The sequence below is a fragment of the Perna viridis genome, chromosome 10 (genome assembly GCF_037379345.1).
Source record: "Perna viridis isolate PV_CMFRI_1.1 ecotype Kerala chromosome 10, ASM3737934v1, whole genome shotgun sequence".
Taxonomy (NCBI): Eukaryota; Metazoa; Mollusca; class Bivalvia; order Mytilida; family Mytilidae; genus Perna; species Perna viridis.
Window position 1 is genome coordinate 8,220,970 of NC_142454.1, and position 13,311 is coordinate 8,234,280.

At 32.8% G+C, this 13,311-nt stretch overlaps 1 protein-coding gene across 1 annotated transcript; it reads right to left on the reverse strand.

Moving 5' to 3' along the window:
* On the reverse strand, positions 1 to 11,445 carry LOC148604386 (protocadherin beta-14-like). Its single transcript, XM_088548514.1, has 5 exons — positions 8,555 to 11,445; positions 3,882 to 4,022; positions 3,492 to 3,630; positions 946 to 1,383; positions 1 to 280 (listed from the first exon to the last, which is right to left on the reverse strand). Exons 1-4 carry the CDS (start codon positions 11,204 to 11,206, stop codon positions 1,073 to 1,075), a joined length of 3,243 nt encoding a protein of 1,080 aa, XP_088404640.1. The 5' UTR covers positions 11,207 to 11,445; the 3' UTR covers positions 1 to 280; positions 946 to 1,072.
* Between the last annotated feature and the right edge of the window lie 1,866 nt (positions 11,446 to 13,311).

The following is a 13,311-nucleotide window of genomic DNA, read 5'->3' on the forward strand; positions in this document are numbered from 1 at the left end:
CACAATTATATATATTTATTTTGTACTGATCATATCAAGTACATAACAAACATTACATGATCATAATGAATACACAAATTGTGTATTAGGGGCTACTAATTTGAATAATGAACACATAAAATAAATGGAATATTGCACTAATAATATTTGGCACGCGTAGTTATTGTCTTTTTAATGAAAACGACCTTGTTATACATTGGACTGATATCTTCCCATTACATGGTACTTTTAGACAGCTGTTTCCAACCTGTGGCTTCATTGCTGTAATATGCAGGTAAACCTTCAAAGAAAAAAAATACAGATATATTACTTTGATAACAATATGATATGAACTGGCTTGATTAAGTAGGTGACAGACAATGCATCTAATTACACGTTCCAAATAAATTTTGAATTTATGTGTTTGTGATTTAACACGGTCAATCCTATTTCTATATTACCGATTAGTAATCTTATTTTCTTGTATACTAAACATAAACCATATCAAATACATTGTAATATAGGATTTTATTGTATTTTTATACCTTGTAATAATATGCACATGTATGATCAATGAACATCCAATCAAAAAATGTTATATCTACTTCAGCATCTTTTTTTTATACATTTATAAAATCAATAAGTAATTGTTAATTTCACAGATGGCCGGCTATCATCAAATTACTTTGAATCATCCTACTTTATTGCTTTGTTTTACTGTTTACTCAACTGTTGTTTAGACTTGTAAATTAAAGCAGTAATCCGTGAATAAATAAATCCGTTTGTACACCTAATTCTATTTTAAATTCTTATCATTTTTTTTTTTCAGATTATTCCAAATTTACCCTTAATGCAATAATGACATAATGTCGTCTGAATTTTTTTCAATAATTATTTGTTAATGCTTTACTGTTAAACTGTTCAAGTAGCTGTATATTTATACACAGACAGAATCATATATCTTACCATCATTTTCCTCATTTATGTGAGCACATTATGAGCCGTGGTATATGGTCAGTCTAACCAGCGTAGAGCATTAGCACTATAATGGCAGTGGGCAAAGCCGGAGCTATAAAACCAATGTTTTGGTACGTCAGACAATGCATTGTTTGCTTGGCTGTACCATATCTACATATTCATCCTCGTCATCTATGATGTAACTTCCGGATGTTGTGGTGCTATCGTCGTGACCGCTCGTCATAGAAGTATTCCGAGATATTCCTTTAAGAAATATACCTTTTGGAGTATTTTCACAGTTGAAAAAACCATCAGACGAAAGTGTCAAATTTTTCAAAGTAGATTGATAATACGAGTTGGTTGTCGTACAGAGCGCTTGATCTCTCCCTCGTGGGCTGGACTGATAAAAATTTGAGAAGTTCCTGTGTGGAGCTTGCTTTAGTTGTTCTGAAATGATAATAAAACATCGATATCAAATCAATGTACAGAAAATTTACAATGAGAAAACAAGATAATAAAAATCTAAATAGCAGGTGTTACTGACTTAATAAGAACTTCAAAAGGAAGTCAGTCCTTTACAAGTTTATGGGTTGTCGGTGCGTTTCACACATTTTCGGTATTCGGATAGACCACAGAAATCCGAGAAGGGAACACAATCCTGACGACAGAATTGACAAATATTTTCAACACAAATCCTAAGTGTTAAAGGACTTTTTAATGTACCATTTTGTTGACCGGTCGGATTTCAGTCTCTCTTGTATTGGTAATGGGTCATGCCTATTCAGGAAACCTTATACTCACATTATAACCTGAAGCAGTAAATATTTTAACAAGATGCAAATTTCCTCAACTCTGTAGTTGGTACGCGTTTAATACAACAACAGGATGAATCATTTAAGGCCTAATAATGAAAATATAGCGGGTATTGTTGGCGATAAAATATGTTTTATTATCTTATTTTCAATTTTCAGAGGTTTCACTTATGCATATTTTTATAAAAAAAAAATATTCAAAGGGTTATTTAGAGCAGACTGTGTAGATTAATAAATATCTAACATCTCATTTTCGACCTTGTAATTTCGTAAACATTTTAAGTAGTAATTCCTAATAATTTCATGTAATTCTACCAGATATAACGACATTCGAATTACTTCTCACGACCATGAAAGTAGAAATCATTCCGGGGGCCACCTGGCAACTCTTTAGGTGACAAGTAAATGTTTTAATCATGAAACTACATGTATCTGTTTTCTTACTACATGTTTATTTTGACAGAAATTGTATGATTAAGGAAGAAAGGAATGGATAAAGATATCAGTCATGGTATTGGCAGGTCACACACTGAGGCAATACATCAAAATGTTAGGAACGATTCAATACTACGGTATTACCATGGACCTTCCAGCTGGGTGGATTCGATTTCCCTTTATCATAAATTTACTTCAGATATAGTAATATTAAGGTCACATGTGTATATAATTCACTAAAGGGACTTTTTCGATCGAACGTTTCTTAAGACATCTGTAATGATCTCTTATTTCAAAAAATCCTTTTTCTCCCATTTAAGATTAATAGTCGGAAGATGATGGCCTGTTATTATCTATGACCCTTCCGTATCGAACCCCACTATCCCCAAGCTGGCTAGTTAATATTTCTACATTAGTTTTGTCCGGTTGCATTTTACATTAAAATTTTAACATTGGTTGTTCAAAATTTATATTAAAATATTTAGAATGAAGTCGAGGTAAAAAGAGAACCCATTGTTGGCGGTAACTAAACCCAAAATAATCAATAAAATGAAATTAACTGTCAAGTTCGGTGTGTACTTTCCTAATACTGGCCTCCATTGTTTGTTTGTATTAATGTACTTCTTGACTTCATCATTTATTTACGGTTATAAATATACTTCGCCCATTTACAGTAAAAAGTAAGAAAACACGAAAACCAAATGTTTGAAAGCTTAGAAAAAATAAGACCTATGCAAAAACAGTTGGGATTTTTTTGTAGACTAAGCAAGTAAAACAGAGGGCCATTTATCATAAATGTCAGGATCAACATAATGAATGTACAAGATAATTTAGAGATGATTTCACCTATAATGATCATAAATATATACATTATATAATTTATGTCCAATCTATTATTATGTGGTTAGCCTTGGAGGTATGATAGTTTATGATGTATTATGACATGGTTCATGAGGTCTAGAAACAGACAGTAATATTAAGGTGTAGACTATATCATTATTGTATCTAAAGCAAACGTCCTAGAATAAGTGTGGACTACTTTGCTTATCTGTCAATTCAATAAATTTAAACATTTCAAATCTCTACGTGAAACACGTTCAGGTTTCCTCTATTAAGTTTGGTTCTTGTAAATTTTTGTCTATAAATCATTTTAAAGCATCTTTAGATAATACAATTTCCATAAAAAAATTGATGGATGTTCTGGAGAGTTTTATTTCTTTTTTATTTATATATAAATCGGACAAAAATAAAAAAAAAGTTTTTATTTGGTAAGAAAATGTTTTAAAAAATGTAAAATTGTTCACTTACCGAAGTCCATAGAGTAAGAAAGAACTGTGCTTGTATTGAGATCATCCTCGCTTCCGCCTCGGCCACTATCGCTTGTTGTGACCTCGGCTGAAAGGTCACTATTATCATCACCATCTATTTTCTTCAGTGTGCCCTGAGACTGTAAAGAAATAGCATAAGCCACTTGAACTTTGTGTTTCTTAGCTATAAATATTAGACGCACCTCGGTCGTCTTAACATGTATGGTAAAAATAGTTATTCAGTCTACTCTTTTATCCGTATGATGGAGTGGCCAAAAAAATCAAAACCCATTTGTGAGTGTTTCTATCAAAACATTTCTAGAAATCATTTTGACAAAATGAAGTTAAAGTCGTTGAAATGTGAAACTCGAACTGATATATCAATATTTACCGAGAGTGCAATTGGTCTTCTGTTTTTGTTCTGAGTTTCCAGTAATTGTTGGTGAAGCTGTAAAGAGGACAGTTGGTTTTTATTTCTGTCACACCTTTCCTTATCATTCAGATCAATGGCAGGAAACCGACTCAGTGATGACTGGAAATAAAGAAAAGTCATTATTTTCAGGCTAAATATATGAACATTTGAAAAGTAATGCTACTAAATATTGTCAGTTTTTTTCTTCTTGGGAAATACACCAAAAGAGATGCGATACAATGCTGACTGGTCTTCAAAATATGATTATTTAATTTTAATTAACAGTTAAATATTCTTCAACTTAATTCACTCAGGGACGATAGACACTACGAGTCGATCAGGAAATGACTGGACTTTGAAACATTTCACACCAACAAATATTTCACGGGCCCAGTCAATGAGTGTAAATACAAACTGATCAGAACCTATCTACGAGACTTAGGACTAAATATTTTGACATCCGGGTTCCACCTATAATCTCTATTAACTCTGATAATCGGACATTTTAATAGAAATTTAAATCAATTTTATCAACCTCATATCTCTCCGTGTCAACTCCGAATCATCATAATGGAGAATTGCAACTTGAGATATTAAAAATTGATAGGGTATTTTGTTCTCAAGTTAAGTTTCATATTCCTGTTTAATTTCGAAAGAAAATTAGTAAAATAGAAAATGTCAAAGTTTGTATACAAATCTTAAGCCTTATCATTTTTTAATGAATGGGTTTCGTGTATGAATATGTTTTTGTTAATTGTAAAACAAATATCCCCTTCCGTTGCCAGAGTAAAATGATTTTGCAAATTGATAAATTCAGAATTTCCTAATATCTTTATCAAAGTGCATCCTTATGACAAATGCAGTAGACTTCATTGTATGCATTTTTTGTTTACTTTTGAGATAATGTGACTGCACTTCACAGATGTTTAAGTGGGCGCTGAGTATTATTTTTATCTTTTTCAACCTGATTTTTCTAGATTCACGCCTGATAACGGTGTGTAAGGTTATCTCTCTCTTCCTAATAGCATGGTGCAAATCATGTTCAATTTAACGGTTTGAAATGTTTAAATTCTAAAGTTTATTGTCAATTTTTTTCATGTCTGTTACAAAATAAGGATTTGTCATGCTCTTTGTTGACAGAATTTAATTTAATGAAGATAAATCTTGTTTATTTGTTTGTAAAGTCGATCAAGACGTAAATTTACGTTCCTGTCTCATTTTATATAGAGTCAATTCTTGATTTGTTATATTGTTGCCATTTTTTTTTCTTAAAGTCGACACACGCTTTTGTTACGTTTATAACACAGCGACACAAATGGCTGCGTCTTTTATTTCAGTTACTGGGGAAAATGTAGATAGCATGACCGTGTCATGAGGTTATCTCCCTTTAAACAAAAGGAAACCAATGATATCTCCTAAAACAACCAACAATCTCATCCACTTGATATCTTGTTGAAATGGCCTCACAAGTTCTTAAGATTTAAACATTTTAAAGTAAAGCTGCGAACAGCCTTAAAATACATTTTAAGTAGTGTAATATTTCTTCAAGTAAAAATATATAATTTGCTATTTATTTGGAATTCAAGTACCATAAAGATGAAATATTGATGTTTATTTGGAAATATTACATAAAATCTTTAAAACCTAATGTAAAAAAATCTAATTTCAAAGATACACATCAAGTAATAATCGCAATACACCCATCCCTCCACCATTATACTATCTTTGATGACATTAAAAACCAGCCATTAATTTTAAATATTGCTCGAGGGAAGGCTCAAGATGAATCACTCATTAAAAACAGATTTTGTATCAGAAAGTGTTTTTTGTCAACTCTTATCCAATATCAATATATGCACAATTGTGAAAACAACTTGATTGTTACAAGTTATAGGTATAATATATATGACTGAAATTAAACGATTTCATTTCATTTTTAATGTGTTTTCAAGAGATTATCTCCCTTATTGTGATTATTAAATGGAAGCATTTACTACTTTAAAAGCAATACTTGAAATTTTCATATTTAATAGACTTTACATTTTTATAAATCATATGATAATATTTTAACAAGATACAAATGTGACTATAGAATCCGTCTACAGCTGGTTATACAAACATACTATTGATAAAAATCCTAATGGATCCAAAGTTTGTCCCAATATAAAGCATGACTTCCCATAGATATACATGATGTAGACACATTCATTTACTTTGTTTCAATATTGCTTTATAACGTTCGTTTCAGGAGGAGAAATTTGTCTTTGTTGTCATTATCAATTATCAAATATTATATTGCTTAAATTGATTTTTTTCTTATTATTTAGATGAAAAAGAAAGTGGATATTAAATCTCGCTCAAAAGCAGTATCTTTTCATTAGTTAATATCTAGACGTATTATAACATTAATCTTCAGAATGCTTGCGTGCAGCAACTCATTTATAGAAACAAACATACCTTAATATCTCGGATTTTGGGTACATAATATTTAACTTTTAAATTTGACAAAAGAATGGAAAAGGGGTCACTCATGACAACTCTCGGTGTCAATAGAAAGACCCAGTTCAGATGAGAGTAATCGAGATGGGTGTGCTCGTGTTGTGTCAAGGTTCAACACTTTCCAAACTAAAATATAGGAAAGAATAGCCACGAATCTGTTGGGTTGCATCAATGATCTTGTGTGTATATGCACAACTACATTCAAGAGTAGTTAATTGGGATATTGCATTAATTAAGAGCCCTACAGGTGGAGACGAACATCCGTAAATTGGAATGAATTTACAATTTGAAGAGTTCATTTTTTCCAATGGGCACTTATGAAAAAGAAAGCCACTAAGCAGTCCAAAAGATTGCACTAATTAGGGGACCATAAAAATTGAAGGGGAACAGTCAAGTACCTTTAGTCCTTTATTATATACGGGTTATAGAATTGGCCTAATTATTTTTGACAGGTGTCACAATCTATCACCTCCCTTTATAGTCATTCTAAACAGAAACATAATCCTGAAATTGTTGGCTTTACTAATTAGCTCCAAATCAAAATGAATCATAGAATGATGCGCTGCAATTTTTAAAAATAATCTGTTAGGAAAAAGTAAGTGGCAAGGAAATTAAACGGTAAAATTCCTTTATCATTACCTTTAAAGGTGCTATTTGATCGACAAATTATTTAAGAAAGCGCCGTTTTCACATGGTATGCAAAAGTTAATCAAAGCCAAAGTATAAAGATCATACTTCCTTTCTAAATGAAAGTAAGAAATTAAACCTTGATGATTGACTTGGAATTTCTTTGACACACAATTCCTTTTAAATATCATGCAGCTAGAAAACAGTTCATCGATTCCTCATTCAGACATATATGACAAAATAGCAACACACAATAAAACTTAAACTTTATAAACAGCTATTATAATTTGCTTTTATGAAAATAAAAAAACAAATATGTACTACTATTTAAGATGATAAATCTTTCAAATTTATGTTCATATTTTGCCCTTTAGTAAAATTGACAAATATTTATGATGGGAAAGGTTTATCATTTTCATCTTTAAATGTTGCCACTTTTATTGATGAAAAAGAAACTGTTTTTCTTTTTTTATCATACTTTAAAACTCTCTAAATATGTTTAGCCTTAATCTTATAGGTGCCAGTATTTTAGGATCAAACGACAAATATTAACCGGTAAATCTAATTTTGAAGGACAGCATATCAATAGATACAGATTAAGGATCGCTTTCATATGGATTATTCACATTTTTATCTTGTACTGTATATCAGATATGTGGCTGATTACTTATGACACGGATTAGTCAGTGATCTAACCCTAAAGGACTCTGAAATGTGGTCAAAAAAATTTTGAATTATTTTATTCTGGCCTAGAAGTTCGCTACATTAAAGGTTTCTAAAGACTTTGTAAAATAAATGTGAAATGTCCATGGTTATATCCAAGTGGTTTGAATCAACTCTTGACATACGCAAACAATTATCTCTTTACTTTACAGAGGGATCACAGAAATTTATAGCTTTTTTGTGTCGAATATCCTAAATTCTTTTCAATGTTATTCGAAATAATTGAATTTTTATTCATCGTTAAGGCCATTTTGTTTATGTGGCCACAGAAAAAACTATGCCACCCCTCTTCATAAATCAAGTGTAAAATGTTAATAAGATGATAAAGTCTTTAAGATGAAATGATCCCAGATACAATAAACTTTGGGCTTTAGGTTTAGTCAGAATAATAGAGTATGACATGACCAGGACCCAGCTGTGTTCATTTGTCTTCTAAAGGCCTATACTATAATTATGTTACCATTGTTCACAACATACACCAAAGGTCTGTCTTGTTGTAGCAAAATAATTATAGTTTGGTTTAGAATTAATGGCTTTATTACAACGAAGGTTTTTTTCCTTCATCAATTATAGTTTACATGATAAATACAGACATTGATTAGATTTGATGTTGCGTTTTTCACACATCTGAACTTCTATATGCACTTGTTGCCTAATTAAGAGAAAGAGATAGGGAGAGAGAGAAAGATTTTAATGTGCCTCATCCTAAATTACAGAAAATTTTCTTCAAATTAAAAAACAAGTGTAACAAGTAGTTTAGATTATTGAAAACTACTTAACAAAAGACATGCAAATGCCCTTACCTCGATTGGCAGAGTACTTCTGTTGACTTCGCTATACAGTGGTCCACTATTGCTGTTATGATTAGTTACATGACCCAGGGGATCAAATTTATTCACACCATTTGAGAAACTGACTCTTTTCTTTGGATCCATATCCTTATCACCATTCGAGTCGTCTTTCTGTGATTCCAGATATTTCTGGCGAATGCGGTCTGCTCGTTTGATCAGACAAATTGTAAGTATTATAACGACTGCAATGACCACGGTGACACAAGATATCGCAATGACTATAAGAAAATATTGTCGGCCCTCTTCGGTGACAAGACTTTGTTGGAGACCATCTAATTCCTGTGTAGTTATTACTATATGTATGACTTGTTCGGCGACCATTGGAGGTGTACCGGCATCTTGTGCCGTTATTGTAATAGAGTATCGACCGGCTTCGTGTTTGGTTAAATGACGGGCGATTGTTACTCTGCCAGAAATGCTGTTAATTTGGAACATACTTGCATATGTCTTTTCTCTGAAGAAATAACTTATTTTTGAATTCGTTTCGTCATCTCTATCAAAAGCAGATACCATTGCTATTACTGTATTTGGTTGAGTTTGGTAAGAAATAGAGACAGTATTATTTCCAGTTTTAGGATATCGAAATATAGGTCCGTTGTCATTCTTGTCCAATACGTTAACCGTAACTTCGGTTATATTAATGTTTGGTGTGCTGCCATGATCGGATGCAACAACCTGAAAATGGTATGAGCTTTTGTTTTCTCTATCCAGAGATTCGGTTGTGTAGATTGTGCCATTAGGTTGAACAATAAATGGAACGGAATAATTTGGTGCTAGTGAAAATGTCACTCTTTGATTTTCACCTTCATCATCGTCTGTAGCTTGAATAATTCCAACAGACGCAAAGGTAGGAAGATTTTCTGGAACAGGAAATGCTGGATTATTGTCAACGAATTGTGGTACTTGGTCGTTGTCATCGAGAATAGTCAAAACTACTTTAGCACTTCCAGTTAAAGATGGAGAACCAGAATCTGAGGCAAACACTGTGAACTGTAGTTTCTGTGTAGCCTCCCTGTCCAAAACAGATAAGACAGAGACCTGACCAGAAATAGAGTCTATGTGAAACTCGTACTTAGAGGCAGGCGACATGCTGTATCGAATCTCAGCATTCTTACCAGAATCAAAATCGTTTGCAGACACTTTGAACAGTGATACACCTTTTTCGTTGTTTTCTTTGAATTTCACATAATAAATGTCTTTCGTGAATCGTGGTTTATTGTCATTTTCGTCAAGCACTTTGACTGTGAACTCTGCTGTAGAGGTCAAAGGAGGTAGCCCATTGTCATGACAACTGACAAAAACTTGGTGCTCCGGCTCAGTCTCCCTATTAAGGGGACTTTTGATTACAACTTTGTATTCATGAACATCAAACCTTTGCAATTTAAACTTGTCACTTGTTGATGAACATTCTACAATGCCATTGCGGCCATTATCAGGATCAAAAACAGTTATGTGAGCCACAGCAGTATCAAGATTAGCATCCTCTGGAATCTCAGCGAAGTCCGCATTTGATAAAAGATTTATATTAATTTGGGGAGGGTTGTTGTGAACATCATTTACATGGAGGTACACATTCACTTGGGATTTCCTCGCCTGTTCTCCTTTATCACTGGCTTCTACCACTATGGTATAATATTCCTTCGGTTCATAAATCAAAGAAGCTACAACTATCATGTTGCCAGAGTTTTCATTTATGGCAAAAAGTTCTAGATTCTTTTGATCTTGGCGAGGACTCAATTGATAGAAAACTTCGCCATTTTTTCCGAGATCAGAGTCAGTGGCCGAAACTGTCAGAAAAGTAGCATTGACCTCGTGATCTTCATTAATGGTTTTATTGTACATATTTTGACTAAACTTGGGGGTATTGTCATTCACGTCAAGAACAGTGATATTGACTTTGATGGCTCCCGTCTTTCTGGGATTACCGCCATCTTCGGCGACTACTCTAAAATTGTAGAAAGATTTCGTTTCTCTGTCAAGTTGCTTATTTAAAACAAGGCTCACACCATTGGTGCTACCATCTTGATTAATTTGGTAACTTACATTGAATGGCGATGTTCCGGATCTATCCTCAATCCTATAGTTCTGCACTCCTAGAATTCCAAAGTCACTATCAACAGCACCTTGGTCAGATATATGTATAGAAGTCCCGACAAGAGCTCCCTCCGACAAATCACGGCCGATACTCGACACCGAGAATGTTGGACTGTGGTCATTGATATCAAACAAATGAATCGAAACTTTGATTTTCTGGTAAAAACTTACTTTCGTTCCTTTGGCAATAACTTCAAGTCCTAATACACAATCTTTTGTGTAAGGGCAGATTGTTTCACGGTCAAGTTTTTGTGCCGTATACAGAGAACTCTGCCTTTCGTTGATATGGAAAAAGTTTTCGTATTGGTCATCAGTTTTTATAAAATTAAACGTAACATCACTATCATCATTTGTATTAATATTTAAATTAGCGTCCTTTTGAACATCTCCAATGAATGTGTCTTTAGATTGTTCCTCCGTTAGATTGTATGATAGACTAGATAAACTCTGGCAATGAATGTACTGGACAATAGCTGTCAACAAAAATAGCACTTGCAATGAAAACGCCATAGCTTCTCTGTTTTAGCACCAAGTCTCTGGTTTTTTCTGAAATTATATCATAAACACATTACAGAATATGCGCATCTCAAAATTTCAGTGGTACGTGTAAACGGCGAAATATATCCTTTTAGCTATTCCAAGTTCAGTTCACGAAACGATTGCAATGTTTTTATTTTGCTAAGAGCTATTTGTTTCCCAAAATATATCAATACATGTCTTTTCGTATATGAACTATTATTGGGATGTTCGTTGTAGTATATTTACACCTGAGATTACCGGTCATAACTCCACCCATGAAGGATTTCATCCAATCAAAATTGACCAATGACAAAATATAGACAGATCTATTGAAGCAGATGATTCGAAATAAATGTGTTACAATATTAGTGTAAATAACTAGCGGAAATATTGAGTGAACATCTTTAGATATTTAAAATATGAATGACCGGTAAATTTATATTCAATTACTTTATTGATGCATTCATATAAAATAAACTCTTCAATATACTTTGGACTGTTTAACGAAATCTCCCGGTCTGTCTTTTAGAAGTTGAGATGCAAAATTAAAAAGTAAGATATCACATGGTTAATGTTTCCTGAGAAAATATAATAAAATGTAAAACCTTCCAGTAAAATGGGATTAAATTAATAAAATAAAACAGATATTTTACTCAGAGAAGGAAAATTTGTAATTTAATTCAATAAAGGTCAATTATTGCCCTATGAAAAATCAAAGCTTTGTTGTTATTTATTAAAAAATCCATTTAAACTAGCAAAATATTTGACACTTAGAGCAGAAAAGGATCAGATGTTAAATGTTTGAAATGTTCAAACATGAAATTTATTAAGTTTTAGAAGTGAGATGTTGATTCGCATGACTTTATTACTGCATTATAAATTGCAGTGTTTAGTATTTATATTGGGCAAAACAGGTCTGCAGATATGAGATTTGTAGTGTTGCTATATTAGTATTCATGTGATTATTATTTTTTTTTTTATAAAATGCATGTAAATATCCTTAAGCTAGCCACAAACTGTTTTACTCTTTCGTCTACCCCGGATTTGACATTTTATGAGCAACTCGGCGGGTGTTTCTAAAAAAAGCAGAGGACGCTTACCCTAACGATGCACCCGCTCCATGTTCACAGTTTTTGTTGGAGTCCGAGTTGCTTATTTGCTTTTGTTTCTTCGTACGTTCTGTTATTGCATGTTCTTTGTTGCGTGTGTAAGTTTTACCTGTCTGTGTTTTATCCTAGGATTATATTCTTTTGATTTCTGCTCGCATCATGATTACTCTTGGACAAAATTGTTGCATTTTATCACCCACTCCGTCAATTTCTTATAACGACAGATTTGAGGGGAAACGGCGAAGTAGAAAACACACTAATTTAAAGTTTTCTGACATTGTTTATATTTACATATTATTGTCGAACGTTTATCCAGGAAATTGAATTTATTGAAATATATATCCGAGCGATCAACAATGTTGTGATAAGATACAACTTGGATTTCTAGGGGTTCGGTAATTAAGGCGAGCCAACAGTGTCATCCGTTTTCCTTAAATCTTTCTTTTGAAATTTAGAAGACCTCATTAAATTTTTAATCAAATTTTCTACAACACGACTTACGCAGGCTGATAACGCGAGATTTATGTAAAAGATGAAATTCAATTTGTCCGTGTTTTGGGGATATCAAAGTGGAGTTAGGGATTAGATTCCCTCTGAGGCAGATAAACCGAAAGTACACCTGTTAATAAGCAGCCAATAACGCTGATAAAAACCTTTTCACTTTTGGTCAAATTCTATCTTAATACCATCAAATGATGCATTAATTTGTAATTTACTTTGATTGAATCCTACTAATCTCTCAAAGATTGGACAGCCATATTCCATCAGACAAGACATGTACAGGTCGCTTTTAAGAAGTCGTTGACCTATTTAGATGCCTCTGTAACTTACTTTGCAGCCATGCTTTTAATCCATCTAATGCAAGTCCCTGCCTTCTTCTGACGACTCAACTATTTACATAACGACAACCAGTCGTGTTTCTACGTTAAACCTCTTATTCTTATCTCAATAAAAGTAATCACATTGTTTTAATAAATAAAACCCAAT

Coding starts and splice junctions, on each gene's coding strand:
- LOC148604386 (XM_088548514.1), bottom strand. CDS start 11,206: ATGGCGTTTTCATTGCAAGTGCTATTTTTGTTGACAGCTATTGTCCAG. Junction 4,023..8,554: donor GAAGTACTCTGCCAATCGAG/GTAAGGGCATTT, acceptor CTTTATTTCCAG/TCATCACTGAGTCGGTTTCC. Junction 3,631..3,881: donor GAAGACCAATTGCACTCTCG/GTAAATATTGAT, acceptor ATTTCTTTACAG/TCTCAGGGCACACTGAAGAA.